This window comes from Malurus melanocephalus, unplaced genomic scaffold (assembly GCF_030028575.1).
Source record: "Malurus melanocephalus ecotype Western Australia unplaced genomic scaffold, MMel_1.1 scaffold_191, whole genome shotgun sequence".
Taxonomy (NCBI): domain Eukaryota; kingdom Metazoa; phylum Chordata; class Aves; order Passeriformes; family Maluridae; genus Malurus; species Malurus melanocephalus.
Genome location: NW_026623423.1, coordinates 351,834 through 373,278, shown reverse-complemented (window position 1 = coordinate 373,278; position 21,445 = coordinate 351,834). Strand labels below are relative to the sequence as shown.

The window sequence follows — 21,445 nt, the reverse complement described above, 5'->3', positions numbered from 1 at the left end:
CAATCTTTTGTGCTTCCCTGTATGCTCTGGGCTTTGTGACAGAAGTGTGTATTTAATGACAGCACTTCCTTGCTGGGGTAACTTGCAGTTCAAGAGGACTGCAGTCACTAAGGTGAGCCAAGGTCAGATTTGAGGGAAGTGGGGAGCCACCACTCCTCATATGCTCTACTGCGATTGAGTCTAAGGCTATTTGTGGTGACAGCCCTCACATTTGTGTTGTTCTGGCATTCTGTAGGTGGAAAACGAGGATTTGATGCGTGTTAGAATATCAGTGCTGTAGAAATCAGTTTCTCAAGGTACAGCAAGGATATCTGAGAGTTTTCCTCACTAGTCTGAGGAAACCTGTCTGTGGCCTGTTAATTTAAGAAATATTGTTTCTTACTCATAGCGTATGTTTGCTACTTTAGGTATTTGGGTAAAGTTAAATATTTCAGGATTTTCAGTGGAAAACACTTAATTAAATTTTATATTGTTCCTTGTTATTTACTGCTGTTGGTCGCTGAAAAAGAGAACTAGGTAAAATATACCAGACTTTGATAAGTCTTGATACTTTAATTGCTGTATGCCACTTCTGTTTTTCTCTTGCTAGGTTTAAATGCCTTTTACTGATGATTCAGGTTATCTAGGCTGACTTCTGGTGTATTTCAATGCAATCTTCTCTGGCATAGAACTTGGGAAGGAGAAACCTCTCTAAATTTGGCTGTCTTAATCTGTTTACATGCAGGAACTTGTGCCGTGAGGCAGGTAGTTGGGCGTTGTAGTGTTCCATTACTGCTCTGAATTAGAGTCCTGTTGTCTCTAAGGGAAAGAAATTTTTTATTCCCTGGAGTAATTTTAGGCAGCAGACATAAAACCTTGTGTTTGAACCATGTGTGGTGGAAAATGCATCTTTTTCATTAATGAAGTGTCATAAATAAGTGACTGAAATCAGCAAGTGTACCTGTGTATTTTAAGTTGTTTTTTTAATGTAACTCATTAAACAATAGCATGTTAATTTGCAGAGAAAATAAGACAAGCAAAATAGCATGCTGTTTATGCCTTTGTTAATCTGTAAATCCTAATTAAAAGCACTTGTTTGGTAAGCTGTTTTATTGAAATTGAGATGTAAAGAATATGGCTGTGCTGCAAAGCAATTTCAAGAGTAAGTCCTTAATGTGTGCAATAATGAATATTATTCTAATGTATTCTAAATGTATCTTTGGAGATATTTGAGTATTTACTATGTTATCTCTATTTTCAGGGAAATTCAAATGGCATTGCTACTGTGGATGTTTCAGCAGGTTTTGTGGGACTAGACAGCTATGTGGAGATACCAGCTATCTTCCTCACAGCATTTGCAACATATGCGGGACCTTTTCTTTGGGCCATCCATCTGCTGTGCTATTTGAGTTCTGAAGTTAGCAGGTAATCATGTTTGAAGTAATGCTCCTCTATGTACTGCAGATATAAATGCCCATCCATAAAGTGTATACCTTTTCAAAGAAATTTTTGTTCACATAATCTTTTTCCCTAGAAGTTTTGTATTAGAAGAATGCATGTTCTTTTATTCAGTATGAGTTTGTATCACCTAACTTTTGCAGTTTCRTTTTATCTGCGGACATTTTGCTCTGGGAATATACATGTATGTTTTACTAATTTTGTTTCTTAATGAGTTCTCAGTTTGCTGTGCTAAATTACTTAAAATTTTATTATGTTTTTTTTGACAGCATGTTCTGCCTAAAAACATTCCTCTTGAAACCTTTTAAGTCAGAGACCTGAGAAGGATTTTTGAAAGTAATTCAGACTTTAATAAGGTTATGTTCTTTGAACATCCTTCTTTGACATAGCGACGTGAGAGATTTTGTAAATAAAACATAGCAGTGTTATTGTATATTACTGGTTACTGCAGTCATTTGTAGCTAAAATGTTTGTATTTCTGGGTATCTTGTGTGGTGGATGAGTTAAAGTAAAATGAATTAATGCATTGGAAATTTAAGAAGACGATTGTAAAATGCTAATGTATTTTAAGAGCGTGCATATAAAATGTAATCGGGCTATCTAAAACTGCTTTTAACTCATCATTCAGCGTATTCAAACTGAGTGATACAATATGTTAAAATACAGGAATTGTGAATTCCGTATCATATCATAACAATGCACAAATGTGAAAACCGTGATGTATTTTCATAGAATTAACATTTGACAATAACTGAGACTTACTGCGTCAGAGTTTTTGCTCTGTTATATGTGGAATTTAAATCTACCTTTTTTTTAGTGATGAACAAAATATTGCAGTAGGCTTGGCAGGTGGGATTTTAGACAGTATTCAGATTATCTCAACTTTTTGCGTTACTCATTGTCATCCTCTGTAAACCTGTGACTCCTTTTTATCTACAGCGTCATCTGGTCTCACCCTGTCAGTGATTTTTGTTTTTTCTTTCTTCTTCTTTTGCTGTTTATTTTGGGCTATGCCTGCACTTTGTTGGCTTGGTTGTGATAATTAAAGGTATAAGGACGTGGGATCACCAGCTGCCCAAGCTGCACAGACCAGTGCGCTTTTTTGAGCCAGGGACCTGTTCTAACAGACTAAATTTCTGCCTGGTCAGTGTGTCCATTGGTTTGCATTAACAGTCTCCTTTGACAGGTATTCACAGTGAGTAACCTTTATTCACTGATTTGCCTGTCTGCTACATGGGAGTCTAAAGATGTTTAGCACTCTCTGCTTGGTTGCTGTGGATTTATGCAGCCCAGTGCTGGGCCATTGCAYTGCTCTACTCACGCACACTTTAGTCTAAATTGAGACTCAATGTAGAGCCTTTCCTCTTAGTCTGAGGACAGCTACCTTAGAAGTCATCTTTGGTCTTAAATAGATTAATAGTCTAAATACTGGTTTTTGAGTGTGATATTTCTAAAAGCCAGACTTTCCTCAGTTCATTCTGGTATTTTTTTTTTGCTTCAGGAGGAGTAGATGTGGAGTACACTAATTATTGATATCTTGATTTGTGCAACCTCAGAAAGCCCTTTCTTGAGTTTTCCTTACTACCTGCTGACTTGACACCAAACTGAGTTTTAACTCTGTTTCTAATGCTCTGCCTTGCTCAATCAATACATTTTCCCTGTATCCAAATTAATCAAATTTTCTTCATTCTTTCAACTCTATTTAGGCATAGAGTGACCATGTACATATAAAAAGTGTTGCCATTTGAATACTAGTAAATATGTGACCTGTGAACCTGGGTATTGCTTACATTCTATGAGTGTCCTATTTTTCTCAATTCTTTTATATGTCTGCCATGATTTGTTTAAAATAGCACTGAGCTGTTTCACTGTTCAYATCTTTGTTTCTGCCATGATGGTTTTTTTAGCAGTCCCTCTCCGTTCTTCATCATTACMCTGTAGGTGCTTTGGAACTGACACGTTTTGCTTGTGCTTGGAGGATTCCTAGCAGAGTAGAAAACTCTGCCTTSGTGGCATTGTCTGGGGAAGGAGGAGAAAAGAAATGAGCTCCAGTAWTTTAAAGAACTGCAGTCTTATTGTTGCTTAAACATAGGCTGCGAACTCTGATGAACACTAACAYGCAAAACACTAACATACAATGAAGAGAAAATTATAACATACAGCATGTTTTTGGAGAGCTCTTCTAACAAAATAACAAAATACTTTTGGTGGCAAAATCTTAGAGTATCTGTACTTGTTTAATAGTGCTTCAAATAATGTGCCTCTRTAGTAGTGTTGGTTGTTGTTCTGATGTTTTCCTGGTCGAATTTTTGCAGATTRAAAGCTCAGCTAGTAGTGTTGCCAGGTACAGTGCTGTTTTAACRTTCTCTCAAGGGGTAGCTATGGCCTGTAACATCCACATCATTATGTAAGTAAATTCCACCCAGCAGCTTGCATCTGTAGCCATTTTAAGGTTCATTTGGGTCAACTGATAAGGTTGTTTCCTCAATGAAACAGTATATAAACATGGACCTGAGTCTCTAGCTGCTGGGACTTGCTTAAGTTGGTATGTTAATCTGCTCAGAACGTGGTCTGTATGCATTTTATTTTACTCTTGTGCTTTGCCATTGCCATCCAACTGATTGTCTTATTACTTGGCTGTTACACCTTGGAACCAAAGCTGAAACTGCAGAAGACATGGTGTCAGCCGCTCTGTGTGTTTTCTTAAATGGATAGGAGACTGAACTTTTTTTGAAAAAGTGCTAGATGCTTTGGAATGATCTTTATAAAAGCTTCTATTAACTGTTTTGTAAGCAACATGCCTTGGTCAGTGGAATTCAAACCCTTTTTAATGTGGTCCTGAGAGCAAGATAAATATGTGCCCAGAACCACTCAGCAGTGTCATTCTTAGCAAAGTCCCTTGCATTCTGCAGCCTGTTTTAGAGCTGTTGCATCTCAGGAGGTTTGCCTGGGTAGGAAAGCCTGASTTCAGGGCTGTCTTCATTAATTTCAGCCACTTAGGAGAGCCCATGTAATTTATAGCTGCATCAGTTGGGTTGGCTTACGAGCTTCCTGCTGAAATTCTCTAAAGCTGTGTTCAGTTGGGCATCACTGCCTAGGGGCAAGTACACATACATACCCTTCCCTCATTCGACACTTTGCATTTATGAAGCCATAGAATACTTGGGTCTAGAGTCAAACTCTCCTGTCCAAAGGATAGTCATCTGGAGCAAGCAGTGATACTCCACGGTCTTCTTGAGCATATTTTAGCATATGGCAACACATGGAATTAAACAGTTGCTCACTGGTGTTTTAGGGGAATTTTTTGTTTATCATTCATCCTTTAACTGAATGAGAAGAGTCTTCTGAGTACATCTTCTTCTGTTCATGAGGCATTTATGAACATTGGTGAGAACCCTGCCAAACTTGCTCTGCTCAAGGCTAAACAATCCCAGCTTTCTCAGGCTCTCACTTTGTCAGATGCTCCAACCCCTTATGTATCTTTGTGATCTTTCAGTGGACTCAGTACAGGACACGCATGTCTGTCTCGTACTCAGGACCCCAAAACTGTGTCTAGAACCCCAGATGAGATCTCACAACTGCTCAGGAGAGAGAAAAGATCACCTCCTCCAACCTTCTGGCTTTACTTTTTGCACTGCAGCCCTGAGTTTGTTCATGGAAACATTGTTTGCTCCTGCTCAACTTGTTGTCCAGCAGGAATGGTGTATGTCCTTCTCTACATAGCTGCTTTCCAGATGGTCAGCCCTGAGCCTGTTCTGGTTCAGGGTGCAGAATTTGGTGTCTCCCTTTGTTAAACTTCTTGAGTTTCTTGTCAGTCCATTTCTTCAGCCTGTCAAGATGCTCCCGAGTAGCAGCAGACCCAATGGCAGATTCAGCTCCTGCACAAACTACACCTCGCAATTCTGTATTGTCTGCAGACTTGCTGATGGGGCGTTGCACCATCATCCAGTTCATTAGTGAAGACATTAGCAGTATTGGCCCTCGTGTCACATCCTGTGGTTGATCACTGGTGACTGGCTTTCAGATGGAATTTCTGCAACATCTGRATAGATTTTCAGTTCACTTGAATGTCCACTTTTCCTAGCCTGGACTGTGCCAGTTTGCCTGTGGAGATGTGATGAGAGACATTAAGAACCTACTTGTGAGGTGAAAGTGCTTTAGATACATGCAGCCCATGTGTCTTTTGCCGGTATGGTAAGGTGGAATAGAAGATAAGGAGGTTTTCAGATAATACATTTGCTGTGGGAATGTAGTTGGAAGTCCTTAAATAATTTGCTTCCATCTGAACAAACTCGTGAAACTATGATATTCTCCTCACATGGAAAGGTAAATGTGTTTCTAAAATAATTAAGTGGCATGTGATAGACACTAACATGGATATTAGTGCCTCTTTTAATCCTTCAGGCTCTCCTGAGAAACTTGGCAGCATAAATGTGAAGGGATTTTCACAGACAGAAATAGAAAGAACTCTTTAGGTTCAGTCTCCATGGAAACTGTGCAAGAACTCTTGAAACTATTTTTGAGATGGGGAGTACTGATTAAACTGATTCCTGAACTTAACCAAGTGTTCTGTGTGTGACTTGCATAAATTCCAGGGAGCACCTGGTTCATGTAAAAGGTATTTTTTACAGTGACCACTYTATTTCTTTGATCTGAAGTAGAACTTTGGATTTTTGGCTCCTTATGACTGGAAAAGGGCCATGTTGTTGGATAATTTGACCTATATTATATGACCTCACTGTGCAGTACACTCCAGATGGATTTAGTTTCCAAGCTCCTACCCAAACAAAATTGTCATGTGGGTAATGTTCACAGTGTTGTGTAATTATCACTCCTCAGTTAGGCATCATGATAGTTTTAAGATTACCAGCACATTGAAATCTATGCTTTAGCTGGTTTAGTTAGTTAGGTGTCAGGTTGAACTGGTGGGCGTTTCCTAGCACTGGAAAGCTGCATTAGTTTTTCTTCCTTAGTTATCAAAAACTGTAACAGTGCTTTCACATTAGCAAATAGCTTTCATGTGTCGAAAATGGATGTTATGCCCAATAGGAGGGTGTTAATAGTTGTGTAACTTTAGTGTTATGCCTTGACTTTGTTAATGTAGAACTCCAGCATAGCAAACTTAAATTTTGCTGTGAATTCTTCTATAATGCTCATCTATATAGAATTAGTAAGGTGTGTTAGCTAAAGGAGTTTCAGCAGTTAACATCAGCTTTTGCCATCTTCAGCCTAATGTGTTTGATTCATTGAGTCTCCTGTTCACTACCCTTGTTAAGCATTAATCATTTGTCTTTCTGATGTAAGCTGGACATGCAGTGAGTGTTTCAATATACTATTTTTTGAGTCCTAGGTAGAAAGTGCAGCCCTCCTTAAAGACAAAGGAACAATCCAGACATTTTCCACTGAACCCTTCAGTATTTTGTCCATGTAGTTTTTATTTCTTCTGTTTAACACCATTCTCTCTGGCTTAGGTTAATTAAAGCTGAAAAAAAGTTTGCATCTGACAGTATATGCTGCTGCATTCTCTAAAATTCTAATACTTGTAATCTGTTGTACTGCCAGCAATCTCATTCTCTAAATAAACAAAAAAAGATACAGAAGTAATCTACTTCTTTGTTGATAGGCACGGAAATTTGGAAGTGATTGGCTAAAACTGGGCTGGGGTTTTATTGCCACAAGCTACGAAAGTATTCTACTCACATTGATTTTTCCTAAGATGCTTTCATTGTAGAGATGCCTGAAGATTTCTCTTGGACTTTGTTACTGCTCTGTGATGAGTACCTCTTCATTCATTGCTTTGTCATGTTGTTGAGACACTGAATTTTCCTATGAGACTTCCTCCAGTTAGCCATAACTCTTAGTATTGAAACTGGAAACTGATCAGCGAAGTACAAACAAATAACAAGTTGCTTGAAARCCATTTGCAAAATAAATGTCATCCTTTTGCTCTATGGACCAGTTCTGCAACTGTTTTAGGAGCTGAAGCGCCTTCTGTGAAAATATGAAGGAAAGTAGTGTGCACAGAATTTATAAATACACCGATTTGGGGTAGGTTAAGTTATTTTTGCTTTCTGTGGATAAAAGTAAGCATCTGAACAGATTAGGAACTTGAAAAGTTATGATCTAATTTTCAGTAGAGTTAGCATACTCAATATGAGGTTTGCTTTCTAGTAATGACTGATGACCCTACTTGCGTCCTCCAGTGTGCTAGCTACTGCCCAAATCATTGTAGGGTTGTTCACTTGGCCTTTAAAAGGTCTTACTGATGCTATGCTACTGCCATTGCTTTGAGTTTTGTTCTCATCAGCAGAACTGCAGTGTTAGGTAGAGACCACTTTGTGTAACATCAGCTATACTTTTTAATTCAAGTGGTCTATCACATTTTCTTTGTGGGTAATACTGACTGAATTACTTTCTTTTTTTTTATTTCTGCCCAAGTTCTGATTTGAGGTTGTCATGGTTACATTGTCTTCTTCCTCTTGTTCTTCTAATTTCATATGACTTATGCTCAAGAGCACATAGCTGACTTGACAGTTCTCATTGCATCTGTAGAGCTGCAACTACCTAGAGTGCAGGTATGCAGCACTGCTTTGCTGTACAAAAGTGAGCAGTATTTGTCCTTTATTTTTGTTTGGAACCTCTCTATTGTGAGACAGTATTTTTCTGCCATCCTGTATGGTTAGATTACACAAAAGAGTTCATTAAATGTTAATACATGCAAAGCTTATTGAATATATTAAGACAATCAATGTTAACAATGTTGGACATGAGTAACTTAGGGGAAATTTGGGTTCCAATGGTAAGCGTGTGAAGTATCCTCAAACAATGATGATTGTTTAGTCAGAAACTGTTTGCAGAACTCTAAAAAGACTTGAAAAGCTGAAAAGATAGTAATGAAAGGTTGGTTAAGCTTTATGTATATAAATAAACTTACAGCAGTCCTTACAATTGTTACTGGACTATGGCTACGGGAACTTAACAGAGGAAAGCTAACTAGATCCAAGTTGTAGTATAATACGTGGTCATACAGCATATTGGTTTCAAAACTCACATAATTCCACAATAAGTGGAATTTTAGTAAGTTCTTATGAAAGGGATTAGGTTTTTCTACACTGCCATGTAAAAAAAWTTTGATTAATTCACGCAGCTGATAGTAGATGAAGGACTGTGAAGCTTGGTGCTTCTATAAAAGGAAGTTTCATTTTCCTGTACTTTCCCTCTGTCTCTGACTCACTGTCCTTCATTATCTCGTGCTTGCTATCTCTCATCCCTTGGTATCCCTTCCTTTACCTTGCTTGGTATCTTCCCTATCYCTCTCTTATTATCATCTGGCCACCACCCCACTGCCCTGCCCCAAACTTCCCTTCTCTCTTGGACAACTTTGTACCAGTTTTTGATACTTTCCCAACCTTTCATGTGCATCACCCTCTAACACTTATATCGAGACAAAACTGGTCCAGGCAGAGTGAGGAAAAGAACAAGACAGAAAGCATAGTTATAAGAGTAAATATTTATTTATGCATATGAGGTTCCCAGTCAAATGGAGGCACCTGGATGTGGTTTAACACCTTTGTTAAGGGTTCCTGTCTCACTGTCCCAGTCTCTCTCTCTGGTGCTGCACCTGCCTTGTCTCCCCCACCCTCAATTATTCCTCCCTCTTGTTTTCCCACCTGTCACAGATGCTTGCCCTTCTTTTGCAGTTTGCCTGTCKCATGGCTGTGCTTTCATCACCCCTCATATTTGGGTTTCCCACCTCTTTTGTGTGCAGACTTTTCCCCGTCACGTGAGCATGCTTGCTGCCTCTCGTGCACTCACTTCTTCTCCGGGCCATACTTACCTCTCTTCCCTGGGCTTTCCCCATCTTGTGCTCTCCTCCCCAATCCACTCCTGTTCTAACCCCTTGCAAGCATGCTTCTCCCTCTCTTCTGCTTCTGCATGAGCTTTCTTCCTCACACACTTACTCATGCTTCATGGCTCCCTGACTCCCCATCATGGTTTTCCCCCTCCCTCATGCTCACTTTCTCCACCTCCCAGTCACGCTTGCTCCTTCTCAGATATGTGTTCTTCCTGCTTTATGTGCTCTTCCCGCCTTCTCTCATGCACTTTTCCCCTTCTCTCACATACCTCTCTCCATCTCTCCTGCCTGCTTCCCTCACCTTTATGCTCTTCCCCTGGCTGGAACACTTCTGTCCTTTGCGTGTTCCCTTCTTGCAGTTTTCCCCTTGTATGCTTTCCCCTCTCATGCAGGCAACTGTCCTTGCTCATGCACTTTCTCCCTCTTGGAAACATGCAAATGCTCTCTCTCTTTCATTTGAATGTGCTTTGTTTTTCTCTTGCTTTCTTGTGCATGTTTGGTGTCTTGTGTCTGTCTTGTGCATCCTTCTGTCTCTTGTTTTTCCTTTTTGTGTTTTCCTTTCCCTTCTGGAGTTTTTCTCCTTTCTTGCATGCTTTCCTATGTCTCACAGATTTTCCATCTCTCACACACACTCAAATACTTTAAAATGCAAATTGCTTGCACTTTCCCTCTCTGTCCCATGTTAAGTATTTCACCTGGATCCTCCTTCTCTCTCCCACCTTTCTTCTTTGACATGCCTTGTCTTCCTCTGGCACTTGCCTCCCTCATTCCCTTTGCCTCATTGTCTTTGACTTTCTTCTCAGTATGCTTTCCAGTCTCTTGATAGACATACTTTCTTACATGCACTCTGCCTCTCCTAAGCTTGAGTCTCTCACTGTGCTTTCTCCTTCCCACTCGTTCTCTGTCCTTTGTATAGTTTTTTCTACTAAATCTGTAGAGCTTCTCCCAACCATATCCTGCTTTTGGCTTGTGTTGAACTTGCTTTTCCTCTTAGATTCACATTTCCTGTCTCTTGGGGATTTCCTACCTGCCTTTCAAGCTTTCTTGAGTCCTTCCCGAAACAGAGTGGCTTCCCCTCCTCTCTCCCCTCTGTCATTATCTCTGCTTGTTCCTCTTCTGTTACTCCTTTCCCACATCTCTCCTCCCCCCTCTTACATTCCCTCTCATTGTGAGGCTTCTTCTCTTTCTCTCTGTGTCCAAGGTCCTCTTTGGAGGTTGGTTGCCTTTTTCTCATGTGCTTTGCCTGTTCTTCATCTATATCTTTATCAGTGATCTGTACAAGGGGATCAAGTCACCCTCTGTCAATTTGCAGATGACACCAAGCTGGGTGGAGTGTTGATGTGCTGGAGGGCAGGAAGGCCCTGCAGAAGGATCTGGACAGGCTGGATTGATGGGCTGAGGATGATGGTATCATATTCAATAAGGCCCAGGGCTGGATCCTRCCTTGGGTCACAACAACCCTGTGCAGCACTACAGKGAGAGTGGCTGGAAAGCTGCCTGGGGGAAAAGGACCTTGGGGTGATGGTTGCCAACAGATGAACATAAACTTCCCAGGTGGCCCAGATGGCCAATGGTATCCTGGTCTGTATCAGCAATAGAATGGACAGCGGGACCAGGGCAGGGATTGTCCCCCTGTACTCGGCACTGGTGAGGCCACACTGTAAGTTCTGTGTCCAGTTCTGGGCCCCTCACTGCAAGAAGGACATTGAGRTGCTGCAACATGTCTAGAGAAGGGCAGTGGAACTTGTGAAGGGTCTGGAGCAAAAGTCCTATGAGGAGCAGCTGAGAGAATGGGTTTAGCCTGAAGAAGAGGAGACTCTACAATTACCAGAAAGGAAGTTTAACAAGGTGTTTCTTCTGTGCTTTGCAATCAGTGTGTCAATTTAGGCACTTTGCTCTCCTATTCTCTTGCTGTGGTGTCTAACATTCACTCTCATGCATTTCCATCTTCCTGTTTTTCTCTACTTGCACTTTGTCTCACTACAGCTTTCTGTCTCTCACTATCCCCTTTGTCTCACTTGCTGTTTCACTCTCTGTCTCACTGTACTTCTCTCTTCTGTTTACTATCCCTCCTTCTCAATCACATCCCCCAGCCATTCCTCTCCCTGCTGAACTTTCCATCTCACTCTGGACCTCTTTTTTGCCTCCCTCTTCCCAATCAATCTCTCTCTCTCTGACCTCTCCCTTTTGTTTCCTCCATCTCTTCTATCTCCAGTCTTTCCTTCTCCATGTCTCCATGTGATGGGCTTTTCCTTCCTTCATTTTGTCCCTGCCCCACAGCTTTCCTTCTCTTCCAGACATRTTTTGCCTCTCACTCACTTTGCTTCTCACATGAATTGTTTTTTTYCTTGTGCTTACCTTTTTACATTTGCCCTTGTTTTGCCTCTCACTTTCTCTATTCCTCATGTGCCTTCTCACCTCTTGACACATTCTTGCATGCCCTTTCCCTCTCTTCCACACTTTCATTCCCTTGCTTGTGTTTTCCCTACACTGCTTGCTGTTTCTTGCTCTCGGCATCCCACTGTCTTCCTCTCTCTATCCGTCTGTCTCTTGGGCTTTCCCTTTGTCTTGGATGTGTTTTCACTCTCTCTCCTCCTCATAAATTATCCCCCAGTCTCACTGTTATCTTTATTCTCTTTGTTTAGCTTCTGCCTTTGTCTCTGCTTGTATTTGGCTTTCTCTGGACTCCTCTCTGGCCTTCCACTTCTCTCTCTCCCTCCCTGTTTTTCTCTCTTAACAGTGTGCTTTTTTCAGTCAGTTCCCTCCGACCTCTCAACCTTTCCTCCCTCTTGGCCATGTTCCCCTCTTCTCACAGAAACTGTCTCCTTCATGGAGACGTGCTTTCTCTCCCATTCTGATCAGCCTTCTCTTTCACAGACCCTTCCTGTCTCCTACAACCTCAAACACATCTGCTTTCTTTCACACACGTTACCTCTCACACACGTTGCTTCTCTTGATTTTCTTTTCTCTTACATTCTTGTGAACATTCATGCTCTTCATTTCCCTTTTTTTCTCTCTTCCTGTTTCATCTGATTCCCTTTCCCCATCCCATGCCCTTTCCACCCACCTTGTTTTGCCTGATTTTCTGTCTTCAACTGCCTTGACCCTCCACCTCTTTTTACCTCTCTCTCAAACTGTCTTTGCCTGTGACTCACATGCTGTTCCATCACTGAGAATTTTCTGCTTTCTTCTGCAYACCCTCCCTCTCATGGTTGTGGCTTTTTGTTTCTACTCACCGTTCACTAGTCCATTCTTGACTGCTCACTTCCTCCCTCTCTTGCTTATTCTCACCTGAGTCTTCCATTTGTTTCAGATATGTTTTCCCTCTCTTTTCAATGTGCTTKACTATTCTGGTGGATGTACTTTCTCACCCTCTGGTAAGCTTCCCTCTTGCTTGTGCTTTTCTTCTCCTGCTTTTGTCATCTCCCTGGTGTGCTCACACTCACTAGCACACTCTCCAGCATGGTTTTCACTTTCTCTCTGTTTTCCGTATTTTTTCTCCTCTCYTCCATGCCCACATTCAAATTAGCTCACCTTTCCTTGGGCTTTTGCTCCCTCTTCCATGTTTCCCCTCTCTCTTCTGCTGTACCTCTTCCTAGTGCAATTCCCTTCACTTTACCTCACAGATGGTTCACTTCTCTCTCATGTTACCTTCCTCTCTGGCATACTTGCCCTCTCTCTGATGTGATTTCTTGCTTGCTCCTGCTTTTCTGGTGTGATTTCCCTCTTGCCTGTGCTTTCAGTTTCTTGGTGTCCTTTCCTTCTTTCTCTCATGCTTTGAGTCTCTTGCCACCCTCTCTCTGTTCCCTTCTTCCCAGCTAGTTCTCTCCAACCCTCTTCATTTCCCTCTCCCTGCCTTCTCTCCCTTCACTGTCCCACATACATTCCAACTGGCACACATACATTTCACTGTCCCATATACATTCCAGCTGGCACATTTCACACGTCTCCTCCATCCCATCTGCATGTCTTTCTCATGAATCTCACCTGTCTTTTTTCTCAGACAAGCCTTACCTCACTCTTTCTATTGTTTTCCCTCTTAGTTTCACTTTGCCTCTCTTGTTTGGCATTTTCCCTTGTGTCTTTGCTGTCCTGTATGTTTATTCTTTCTCAAGTGTTTCCCTGTCTAAATGTCTTTTGTTCTAAACTCTTCATCTCGCGTCCCCGTCTCTCATGTGCTTCATGCCTCTTTCACACACTTCTGTCTTCTGATTTTATTTTGCTCTTGCATCCATTTTTGCATGTGCTTTTTCTCCTTCCACCTGGTATCCCTGTTTGCTTTGCCTTTCTGATGCTTTGCCTCTTTCCCTTGACTTCACTTCTAATTTTTTTCTCTCACACCTTCCCTTTCATAGACTTCCCATGCCCTTTCCCTCTGTCTCTGTTGGGCCCTTTGCCCTTGTGTGCTGCACCTTGTGCCTGTCTATCTCAACAGCCTCCCTTTCACATGCATCCTCCGCACTCTCATGTGTTTCCCCTCTCACATGAATTCTGCCTGTTATGCCTGTCCATGTGTGCTTTTCCTTGCTTGCTGCTCTCATTCTTTGGCACTCTTCTCTCTCATATCTTATTAGTCTTCATTTCTGTGTCTTCCTCCCTCTCTTGCATGCTTTATGTATCACAAAATTACCCTTCCTGTTTGCACTTTCGATGTCACTTGTGCTTTCTGTCTCATCTAGTGTCATTGTTCCCTCTGTCTTGCTGTTGCTGTCACTATCCTTCTGTCTTGCTCCCTCTTTTTTTCTCTAGCTTTCTGTCTCTCCTAATTCCCWCTTTCTTACTGTCCTCAGTTCCCCCTTACCTCTCTTTCTTCAGCTCCCATCCTTTTTGTCACTTGCCTCCTCTTTGTCACACACTTTCCCAGCTATACACAATTTGCTTCCCTCTCACCTGCCGTATGTCTGTCATGTGCTTCCCCTGAACTTAGCATGGTTTACTGATGTCATGTTGCCCTCACCTTGCACTTCCTCACACCTTCTCCCCATCTCCACCTTATCCAAATTCCGTCTCTCACACACATCTTCCCTCATGCTGTCATTCAGTTTTACTGTCTGGCATATGTTTTTTTGTATTGGACGCGCACTTTGTGCTTGATCTCTAATGCTTTGCTTCCCTTGGATGCTGTTTCTTTCCCTTGTGCTTTACTGTTTCCATTTTTATCTCATGACAAGTCTTTCTCTTTCACTAACCTATCTCTCATGCTTTCCAACCTTTCTCACATATTTTCTTTCTTGGATTTTCCTCTTGCTTACATTTCCAGTCTCTGGCTAATGCTTTCCCCCTCTAGCTTGCTACCTTCCACTCTGTCCTTGTCCCACTTGCTCCCCTTCACACTTCCTCTAGCTTTACATCTCTCACAGTAGAYTTCATATGGCCTTACTGCTGTCCTGGATGTTCATGTCCTCTCCCTTGAATGTGCATTTTCTCTTTCTGGGGTGCACTTTGACCCCTTCTCTTGCTTTCTATCTCTCACTTGCATGCCTTCACTCATTTGTGTGTGTCATCTTTCTCTTGCCGTCTYTGTGCCACGTTGCTCTTCTGCTGCCCCCCTTTCTTGCATTGCTTTACAAGGCACACAATTCTCTCTTCTGCTTGCACTTCCTCTCTTACTGTCAGGTTCCTGTGCTCCTTTCCTTCCTCTCTCTCATGCTGCCACTACTGCTCTTTTATTATCTCTTCTTGCTTTCCCTTCTCCCTTCTTTCTCTTCTTCTTGTTTTTYTTCCCTGTCTCACATGCTTTCCTCTTCTTCCTCACCTTCCCCACATTCTTCCCCCTATCATGCTCTTTCATTTTGCCGCCTTGTTCCCTTGCATGCTTCACTGTCACTCACTTGCACTTTACCCCCTGCACATGCTGTTACTCTTTGTTGTGCTTCAGCTGTGTCTSTCATTCAGTAGCACTCCTCTCACTGTTTACTTGCTAGTTCCCTCTCTCTTTGCATTCCCCTTCTCCRTAATTTTATTCATCTTGCTGCCCCCTCACTTTCCCTCCAAAACTCACGCTAATGTTTCTCACCCTCTGTTTCTTCCTTACTCTCCTTGCCCCTCATGCACCTTTGCACTCACTAGCATACACAGGTTCTGTCACTCCCACGTGCTCCTTCCCCATCAGTCTCTCTCTTGGGGTCTTTTCCACTCCCTTTTACCCCCTTCACCCCTCTCTGGACATCTCTTCCCTCTCACCCTTACTTTACCTTTGGATCCCCCTATCCCTGTATATCACACTCTTACCCTCTTTTACTTTTCCACACACTTCCATCTCTCTTGCTTGCTTTCTCACACTTGCCTCACAGGGCTTCCCTTTCTACCATGCTTCCCTTGGCACCTACTCTTCTGCATATGCTCATCACTATCCCTACTGTGCTCCTTTTTTTTTTTCCTTTTTTTGTGGGTTCTCTCACACATTTTGTTTCTCTTTTTATGCTTCATTGTCTTTAATGCTTTCCCTTTGCCACATTTAATTTTGGTTGAACAGTATCCTAGTCACTCTTCCTTGTACTTTTCTATTCTCATGCACACTGCCWCTTTCTTCCCCATGCTTTCACTTGCTCTTTCACTTCCCCTCCTCTTTTGCTCATGCTTTCTGCCCCTTTTTCACACAATCCATACCTGGATATTTTTAAGCACTTTCCTTTTAGTTAATTGTTTCAATTTCTAGAATACGCTCTTCTTCATGCCTTTGTTTCGTTGCATGTGGTTTTTCTTTGGTCTGCTGCAGTTTTCCTTTCTTGCACACTCTTCTCCCTTGTGTATACTTCCCCTTGCTCTTTGCCTCACAGTCTATCATTGGTTTCATTCTCTCTCAAGTTTTCACTCCCTTGCATGCATGCTTTTCTCTACGTAGTGTGTCACCTCTCTTCTGCATGTATTTTTCCTCTCTGGCACACTTTCTCCATCTCACAGCTTTCTGCTTCCTCTGTATTGATTATTCTTATCCTCTCATTCTTGATTTTACCTTCCCTCTCCTGGGCACACTTCCCTCCCTCATGCAGCCCTCTTCCTCCCTCTGTGTGCTGACTTGGAAATTTCCCCTCTCACTTGTGTACTTTCCTGTTCTGTCRCATGCTTTTGATCTTCCACATGTGTATTCCTAATAAAAATGCCTTATTTTTTCTATACATAAATTCCTTCTCATTTTTCCATCCATTTTGCCCTGTCTTTCCCCTCTCTGACACCTTTTCATTGTTTCTGTTGCACCTTTCCTCTCGTGCACACTCTCTGTTATTTTCTCTCTCACTTCCCCATATGCACATTTCCTCTCCATTCATTGTTTTGTCCCTGGTGTGCTTTCCCTCTTTTTCTCTGATGTTTTTCATCCTTCTCTCATACTTCTCATATTTCTCTCATGTGCTTTCTCCTCCTCAATTTCCTTTTCTATTGTGCACATTCCCTCTCTGATAGGCTCTTTCACTTTCTCATACACACTTCACCTCTTGTTCACTCAAGCATCCCTTGTCTCTACTGTGAATGTTTATCACTTTCACWCTCTCTTGGTCAGTCTCATTCAGCATATGTTCCCCTCTTGAGCCTATTTCCCCTCTCARATAGTTTCCTTCTTGATTGAATATCCATCTGATCCTGTTTCAGTCCCTCTTGCATGCTTTTTCATCTGTCCTGTTGTGTAATATTTCCTTTCCTCTCTTACGCATCTTACCTCAGTCATCTCTCTAGGACACTCTTCACACTTCCCAATAATTTCTTGATTTCTTTTTGCCACTTTCTCTTAACCACTTCTCTGTCATGCAATGTTCCTTTAATGTGTRAGCTTTCCCCTTCTCTCTGGCACACAATACCTCTGTCCTCTCCGTCTTGCACCATCCTCTCTCATTGATGCACTTTTCTGCAATTTCTCTAAGGCACATTTATCCTTTCTCTGTCACATGCCTTTCTGCAATTKCTGTCTCATTATACTTTCCCTGTTTCCTTTGCCTGTTTTCCRCTCTGTCTGCACTTTCCCCTGTACTTCACATACCTTACATGTCATACRTCTCACTTTATCTGCCTTGTATTTTCTTTTGCTAACAGTCTCACTTTTCCCTCCTATCTTACATGCTTCCTCTCTGTAAGACTTTCCTTGTATCTCATGTTTACCCCTTGTCCTTTCTGWTTTAACTCTCTCTCATGTGCTTGCTTTATAGATTCTTATGGATTCTGTGTATTTCTGCTCTGTTGTGTATTCTTTCCCTTAATTTCAAGCGCTTTTCTTGTACATGTGCGTGCTCTACCTTTCTCTTCTATGCACTCTTCCTCTTTTTCCTTCTTGTGCTCCCTCTCTCTTGAGCATCTTTCTTCTTTCAGTCAAGCTCTTTCCCTCTGTCTTCCATGTGCGGATTTTCCTCTCTACTGTGGACATCCTCTTTTGCATTCAATTTCTTGCTATATTGGGCCTTTTTATGTCTCTCTTGCACAATTTTCTTTCTTTACCTCATGCCGTGCTCACTGTCTTACCCGCTACCTCTTTGCTTCTGTGTCCTTCTCTCTTCTTTGCTCCCTGACAGTCTTTGCTTATGCTTGCCCTTTTCCTTTCACTCTTCTTTCCTTTTTGCTTGCTCTCTTATCTTTGCTTTTCTGCCCCTCTGCCTGACTTTTTTTATTCCCTTCTCACTCTTTTCTATCTGTTCTTTTTTCTCTCCCAATCCCACTTTGGCTTTCTTTGCCCTGCTTTTGTTTMTATTTCTCATCCTTATGCTCTCATTCCATTGCTTCCTCTCTCACTCACTTTGGCCCTCTCTTCTGACTATTTTTCCCCATTCCCTCACTTCTCCATCCTTCTTTGTCCTTATTGTTTGTCTTTTCTATCTTCCACCTCTTTCTCCCTCTCTTATTTTTTCTCTTATCCTTCATTTCCCCTTTTCCCTTTATCTTGCCTTTTTGGTCAGTCTCTCTTTATCTCTTCTTCTAATTCTGTCTCTTTAAAGCCTCTCTCTGCATTGCTCTCACCCCTCCATCCCCTTTCTGTCTTTTCCTCTTGCTTCCACTATTTTGCCCTTTTCCTGTCTCACTTTTTTCAATGCTGTGCTTTCACATTCTCCTTCTCCACAAAGCCTCCCAGCYTTTGTCTCTTTCCTGTGCTCCTTGCTCTTTCCCCTGTGTGTGCCTCTTCCACTCTCTGTCTGTCTTCCTCCTAAACCTGTCTTTCTGGGTCTCCACTTTTCTTTTATTTCCTCTTACCTATACCTCTCTTGCTTTCTTCTTGCCTCTCCCTTTTTCTTTACTTCTGCACATGTCCTTTCTTCATCTCTCTATATCTCAATCTGGATCCACCTCTCCCTCTTTCTCCTGTGTTCCTTCTCTTCCTGCCTCTGTCCTTTTTACCTCCTGTCTTTCACCCTGCTTGTTCCATGTCTTTTCACTCACCCCTCTCTTTTCACTCATGCTTCCTTCATCTTTTGCTTGTTTTCTCCCYTCCATTCTCCTGTTTCCTTTCTCTCTTGCTCTTACCATCCTGCTCGCTCAGCTGTCTTTGTTCTCTCTCTTCCCCTTTTGCTCTCAAGCTCTCCCCTATTGCCCTCATTTTTTATGCCTCCCTTTGTCTCTCTCTTCCTCTCTCTAACAATGTCCACATTTTCCTCAGAGTTCTCTTCTAAGTTCCCCAGCCTCACTGAGCATACTCAAAGTGTAAATTAACATCTTTAATCTTCTGAAAGTTGTGTCCTGTCTGTTTACTTTACATTTTCTCTCAGAGCCAGGATTACAATTACAGTATCACAAAAACTATGGCATGAAAAATCCTGTGCTGATTTGTCTGTCGTCTCGGCTAGAGTCCAGGGAGCAAGAGGTCTGCAGCTACTAAATCTAAGTATCTTCATCAAAAATCCAGTTGGTCTTGTAAAATAAGTATTTCCCAATATGAAGCCATTTTTGTTTACTCTTCATTTTATGCTTCATGGTATTAGCATTGTCTTATCCTTTGCAGAGATGGGTATGGGTTTACAAATCATGCTGTAATCCATTTTGGGAGAAAAGGGCTCTACAGCCTTTATCCTAATTCTGTGTATTGTTCTTAAAAATAATTTGCCCACAGCAGAATTACTAAGAAGTGCAGCACTCCTATAAACTTGCCAAAGGAAAAAGTGTGTACGATACTTGGGCTAGGTAAGAGTATTCTGTGTAATCCTAGGAGATACTCATTGCGCCACAAGGAATAAAGAGTCTCTGCTGATGAATATGCTGTGCATTGTGCCAGAAGAAGCTGTGAAGAAAGTTGTGAGCAATATTCTCCAGATACAGTTTTCTCCAGATACAACACATGAAGTGTACACAACGCACTGAAAAAACTATCCCCTTCCTCTCTTAAATTAGTAAGACCTGCATGATTATGTTATGCTCTTGATGGTTCATGCTGTTGCTCAAGCAGAAACAGTCATTCAGAGGATAATTTCTGGAAAGAGAACGTCATATTTGTAGGCTTTTGCTTACATACTCTTTTATTATGGAAGCTTCTAGATGTAATCTGTACTTTTTCTGGCAAYGTCCTTGTCCTGCTGTTCTTACAGGTTTTTTTCTTTTTCAACATTAGTTGTCTGTTCTCGATTCCATGGTYGACATAACTGACTGCTTGGTTCTGGTAGCTGTGGATAGGACTGTTACATGARATCCTGTCCTTCTGAATTTATCTAGGATTTTTCTATCTTCCTTTCTCACACCTTTTCTTGAAGTTAACAAATTCTTCTTGAATGTGTGTGTTACTGAGATGGCAGGAGTAATTTGAGGAGAGAGCTGTTATTTTAGTTAAGTCACAAGTTTAAAAATAGTTACTGTAGTGGAAAAATACAAGAAAGAATTGACTCTGCCCTCAGTGCAGAAGAATAAGCATTGCTTCACACAACCGGAGAACACCTCAGATCAGAGATGCCCTTAAAAGATCTTCTGATTCAACCTTTTCTGGGACTTCATGAGATCATCTAACACACTGTCCAGTCTTGTCTTGAAAATCTGCAGTGATGGAGACTCTACCACATCCCTGGCAAGACTATATACATGATTGATTGTTCTCACTGTAGAGCATGTCTTTCTGATACTGAGATGAAACCTCTCCCAGTGCAGCTTGAACTCATTGCCTTATGTTTTCTCCAGATATTTCCTGGTGAGGAGGGCACTTCCATCCTTTGTAGCCATCTTTAAGTACTGAAGTACTGGAATATTGTGCTGTAGTCTCCCTGAGCCTTCTTCTTGCAGAAGAGACTTAACTCCTACAGTCTAACCGTACTGAGCTCTTTCATCCTCCCTAGTCCGTTAGACCTCCTACAGTCTAAYCTTAGTGAGCTCTTTCATCCTCTCTAGTCCTCCTTTAGAGCCTCTCCAGCCTGTCCATGTCATTTTGGAAGGGTGGGTACCAGTACCAGTACATAGTAYTACAAGTATGTCCTGCCAAGAACTTAATAGAATGGGATAATCACACCTCTTCCTGCTGGTAATGGCTCTGAGGATGCAGCCAAGGACATGATTTGCCTGTTGCCACAGCCCTCTGCTGACTCATGTTTATCTTCCTGTTCCCCCAATACCCCCAGGTCCTTTTTAGCTACACTGTTCCCTAGCCACACCCATCCTTGCCTGTACTGGGCCCTTGGATATTGTGACCCAGGTGCAGGGCTTTTTACTTGTCTTTTTTAAGCCTGACCAGGTCTCTCTGGAAGATAGCTCTCTCTTCTGACATGTCCACCTTGCCTCCCAGTTTAGTCAAGAGTACATTGATGAAGGTGCTTTCAATCCTGTCATGTAGATAATTTATGAAAATGTTAAGCAGTTTGGGGCTCAGTAAAATTCACTGTGTGACCTTCTTGTGACTGGCTGCCACGCTGAGTAAAAAACATAGATTACTACCCTTTGTGGTCTTGTTGGCCAGTTTCCTACCCATACTTAAATAAATTGCATCATCTTTCTAGAAATGCCTCGTGTCACTGCTAGTGTGTCTCTTTATACTGGTATATTTTAACCTGTTAAGCTTGAGGTTAATTGAATGATTTGGACACTAACCATCTGTGTTAAATTTCTTCAGATCCCATCTGTCAATAACAGTTGTTGGATGCAATTTTTCTTGACACCTTTAGCTAAGATCATGAAGAATAACTGTTTGTTTACAAAGGTGGGCAGGAAAGCCTGCAGATGCACCTTAACAGAAAATCAAGCTATAAATTTCCATATTACTCCTTG

General features: G+C 41.7%; 1 protein-coding gene across 1 annotated transcript in view; it reads left to right on the top strand.

Moving 5' to 3' along the window:
- PIGG (phosphatidylinositol glycan anchor biosynthesis class G) overlaps positions 1–21,445 on the top strand; it is an 84,540-nt gene that overhangs the window by 53,297 nt on the left and 9,798 nt on the right. The window contains exon 12 of the mRNA XM_057373247.1: positions 1,241–1,404. Within this exon, the coding sequence (XP_057229230.1) occupies positions 1,241–1,404 (164 nt within the window). The remainder of the gene's footprint in view (positions 1–1,240; positions 1,405–21,445) is intronic.